The following is a 4440-nucleotide window of genomic DNA, read 5'->3' on the forward strand; positions in this document are numbered from 1 at the left end:
AAGAACTTTGGTTGTCTTATCAGCTGGCAAACTGAACAAAAATTCCCTAATACTATGAGTAAGATGGTGAATAACACTAACAGGAAAATGCTCGAAGTTTTAGGCTTTATGCAGAGTTATCAGATTAGTATTTCAAACCAACAGTAGATACATCACTGTCAAAAGTTTAAAGTCTGGTAAAATAATTATAGCAGCTAATACTTGCTGAGCATGTACTCTGTTCTAAGTACATTGTCAATATGATCTCATTTAATTCCTATGACAATTTGATGGAGTTTACACTATTATCTCCATTTCTTATGTAAGGAAATGGTACTACAGGATGGCTAAGTAATTTGCCTATAACTAAAGGCCTGGGAAATGTGGGAAGCAGAATTATTTAGAGTGGTATTTCTCTTTCTTGATGCCCTCACTTTCTTTGCAGAGAAGTGCAAACTGGAACTAGATACTAAAAATTGCTTTTGAAAACTCAACAGTGGTATAAAAACGAACATACTATTCATTTGGGCCCTAGTCTGTGCTTCAATACTTATTTGAATAAGCACACAGGAAATATGCTACATATTATGGGGAGTATCAAAATGAATAGTTATCGTATTCTCTTGTTTATATTATTATATTATACTGTTCATACTATTATATTGTACTGTTAATATTGTTATATTGTTTACATATTATATTATGTTTATAATTTGCATGTTCAAGGATTTATAGCAAAATAGGGAGGATACGATAGGAACACAAATAGCTGTAATGCAAGCCAGGTTGGCTAAGTACTATGAGCATAAAAAATTGTGATGAGAATTTAGAGGAAATTTTAGTTCCCGGTAGCTAAGGGGGATGAGTCAAAGTTTCATGGCAAGGGTGGTATTTGAGCCAGGTCTGTGAGAGTGATCAAAATATAGACAGAGATGACGTGGTCCCCTCAGGTTTCAGGGACAGTGTGAACAAAGGCAGAGTCATGAGTTATCAAGTTATCTGTTGATTGGAGCAAAGACTACCTGTAAAGAAGTGGGAGGGGAGATAAAACTGGAACGCTAGAGTGAAGTCAGTGAGCAGAGTGTACAAAATGCCTCACTAAGGAATACAGACTTTATTCAAGAGGCAAAAAGTTTTGTAGCAGGGAAAGCACATGATCAAAGTTCTGCCAGTGCTTGGAGAGTGGACAGAGAGGCCAAAAGCCAGGTAAGAAAGGTTTAGGGAAGCAGCAGTCTAGGGCAGAACAAAAGTGGTAGTACTGGGAATAGAGAGGAGACTGATAAAAAGATATTACAGGAAATTGCCTGTAAAAAGAAGAGGGAAGAAAGGAGAAGAGGGGGAAGAGATGACCCTGTGCTTCAGGGTAAATGGTAACGTCTTTAGTGGGAGACGTGGATGACAGGAGGAAGTATAATTATGAGAGCAGAAATGCTATATTTAGTTTAAGACATTGATTCCAAATATGAATTTACGTATTCATTCACTGTGTGAGCATTTACCAAATGCCTATTATGGAAGGGCAGCCCTTCCGTAAATACTTGGGATATATCATAATCACTATAGGAGGACTTTTTTTTTTTTATTGTTCCTTCCTGTTCAAGAGACCATAATAAAGTATTATATTCAAATCCAACTCTATAGAACATTTCCAAGCCAACACAGTTGAAAAGTAGTCTCCTTCCTCCGAATTCCTGTACATTTAACTGTCTGTACTATTCATTGGTGTTTAGCACATATGATTATATGTATGTATATATTTCTCCCCTAATGTCAAGTTTTCAATCAGATCATAAGTGAGTTGAGAGCAGGCATCATTTCAGATATTCTTTGAATCTCCCACAGTACCTCATTCAGAGTAGGAAAATTCAGTAAAGCTTTAACTGTTAGACCAGGGGATTTTTCTTTCTTTTCTCTTCTATGATAAGGATACATCTTTTCTTAGCCTTGTAGAACAGAAGGATCAGTAAAATTTCACATCCAGAACACATGGCCACTGTGAAAGGAGCCACAGAAGCCAAGTCTGCATTGGACCGTGAAAAAGAAAGCTGAATAATAGCAAGGGCTAAGAAACTATTCAGTACCCCACCTTCGATAGCAACAGTTTTACAAACAGGAAGAGGCAGCATAGACATTTTAGCAAAAAAGTACCCAAACGACAAACCCAAAGCAGGAACTAAGACACCCGATAAAAGCACCTCTAGGTTCACTGTTTTTAGAAACATTAATCCCATTCTGAAAGTCAAATAAATCCCTACAAACATTAAAATAAAACTCAGAGGCCTAATGATCCTCTCCAGGAAGTTTGCTTTTTCAGGTAGTCTACGCTTGATGATTATTCCCACTGATATAGGTATAAGTACGAAAAGGAGTGTTGACATAATTTTAGAAACAGGAATATGCAAAGTACCTGATAACCCTAACATCCTACTGTATATGTACGAATTGGTAGGCATCATTATCAGGGCCAATAACGTTGATGTGCAAGTCATCAAAATGGCCAAAGTGACATCTCCTTCTAGAAGCAGAGCGAACAGATAGCCCCCACCCCCTCCTGGGCAGCTACAGGTCATTACAAATCCAAAAGCCTGTGCTTCAGGCAATGCCAAAATCTGCGTCAAAAGGAATCCACAAAATGGCATAAGAAAAAACTGTATAACTGCCCCAAGAATTATTGGCAAAGGTCTCTTCCATATTGTATGAAACACCTGTAATTCAATCTTACAACCAAACGCACATTTATTTAACAGTATCATTGGCAGAAAAAGCATAAGGATATTTCTATCAATAAGGTTTGATGTCTGGAAAAGACTGTCTTGTCTTTGTTTGAGCACTCTGACTTTGACATTCTTTATTTCTTCAATGAGTCTTTCTTGCCTACCTTCAGAATCCCACAATTGAATAGTCAGATTTGTCTCCCCGTCTTCATCTGTCACCAGGTTTATGTTAAAGTTGGTAACATCTGATAAGGTCTTAGTCACATTCACCACTTGGAGCATTTTAGGATCTTCTAGTTGCACAAAGAGGTAGCTGGAGTTTGGCTGTTGACCTCTGTAACTTGACCTTACAACGACAGTTTCTTCAGTCTTTGTGAAAAATAGTATTTCAGTCTTTTCTATGTTCAGAAAACTGAGAAACGATTTCCTTGCCTCCCCAAGAGTCACAGACGACAAAAGCAGGACCATAAAAAGTTTTCTAATCATTTTGAAGCCTTAAATAAATTACATATGCAAAACCATTTAAATAAACTAAAGAACGTTCTTCATACAGGTGTTCCAGTGATGGTCTGAGGTTGTTAGGTAACAGTTGTTTCTGCTAGATCAAAGTCCAGTAGGAGGGACTCTTGTACTTTTCAAACAAATACAGAGCTATCTAATGAGTGACATAACGGTTTAACCTACAGTTACGAAACGTCAAAGTCATAGCATTTAACAGGTTCAGTTTATCACAGCAGAAACCTAATCTTTACTCCTGACTTCATTTCTGCCACTGGAAAAACAGCCTCCTACTTATTTGATTTTAAAACCTTAGTGTCATCTTTTTTTGAGTTCTGTTCCTTCCTAAGGAAAATCTACACTAAAAGCAGACAGGATCCAAAAATTTTAAATAGACGTTGAGGAGGCCTAGAGGTGGGTGTTACTATTTTATTCATTCAGGTCAGAATCAAATAAAAATTTACGGAATCTGTGTTCTAGGGCCCTGAGCTAGGAGCTGAGTATACCACAGTCATCAAGCTAGGTGACTCTTCCCTCCTGGAGCTTAGCCTTGCTGGCTCTTCATCATTACTCAGGAAACTGCAGAGCCCATACATTGGCCTTGCAGCATCCTTAGGCTAGTTAGGGTTTTCCCGTGACTCTAAACAGTGATGGTATCAGTTAGGCAAAAACTGAAACGGTTTGTGGTGTCCTTAGGTAGAAAAAAAAATTCCTGGATGGTTACCAGATAGCTTGGCAACCTAGGGAGAGCACATAGCCAGATCCATGGCCAAAGGTACAGCCTGGTTAAGGGACCACTGCTGCTGGACACTTGGACCCTGACACAATGGGGCAGTCGAAGCCCACTGACTAATTCTAATCTTTTATTCCTTCCTAGTAACACGACTCCTTACTCACAGCTATGGCAAGGATATTCAATTGACCCAACTTAGGTCATATGCCTGTCTTGGAATAAGGAAAAGAGTCAGGCTTTTTGAACTTCAACCCACAGATTCACAAATGCTTTCTGTTTCCCAAACAAGAGGAGGGGCTTCTGATGCTAAGCAGAAAAAGAAAAAAAAAAAAAAAAAAAAGAACAACAAAAAAACCCCAGTACAGTTATCTACTACTGAGCCTACAGATCTAGTAGTCTCTGATCATATAATCATTTCAGCAGATCCTTCCTGTAATCATGACACAATCTGTGTCAGATACAACAATGACAGTTACACATTAAGTATTTTAGATCATAAAATGTTTGCTCCTCAAA

At 38.1% G+C, this 4440-nt stretch overlaps 1 protein-coding gene across 1 annotated transcript; it reads right to left on the reverse strand.

The window, feature by feature from the left end:
* Window positions 1-1772: 1772 nt before the first annotated feature.
* On the reverse strand, window positions 1773-4301 carry SLC10A5 (solute carrier family 10 member 5). The gene has a single exon (XM_030839185.2). The coding sequence runs from the start codon at window positions 3177-3179 to the stop codon at window positions 1863-1865; it is 1317 nt and encodes a 438-aa protein (XP_030695045.1). The 5' UTR covers window positions 3180-4301; the 3' UTR covers window positions 1773-1862.
* Between the last annotated feature and the right edge of the window lie 139 nt (window positions 4302-4440).

The sequence above is a fragment of the Globicephala melas genome, chromosome 17 (genome assembly GCF_963455315.2).
Source record: "Globicephala melas chromosome 17, mGloMel1.2, whole genome shotgun sequence".
Lineage (NCBI taxonomy): Eukaryota > Metazoa > Chordata > Mammalia > Artiodactyla > Delphinidae > Globicephala > Globicephala melas.

Coding starts and splice junctions, on each gene's coding strand:
- SLC10A5 (XM_030839185.2), bottom strand. CDS start 3,179: ATGATTAGAAAACTTTTTATGGTCCTGCTTTTGTCGTCTGTGACTCTT.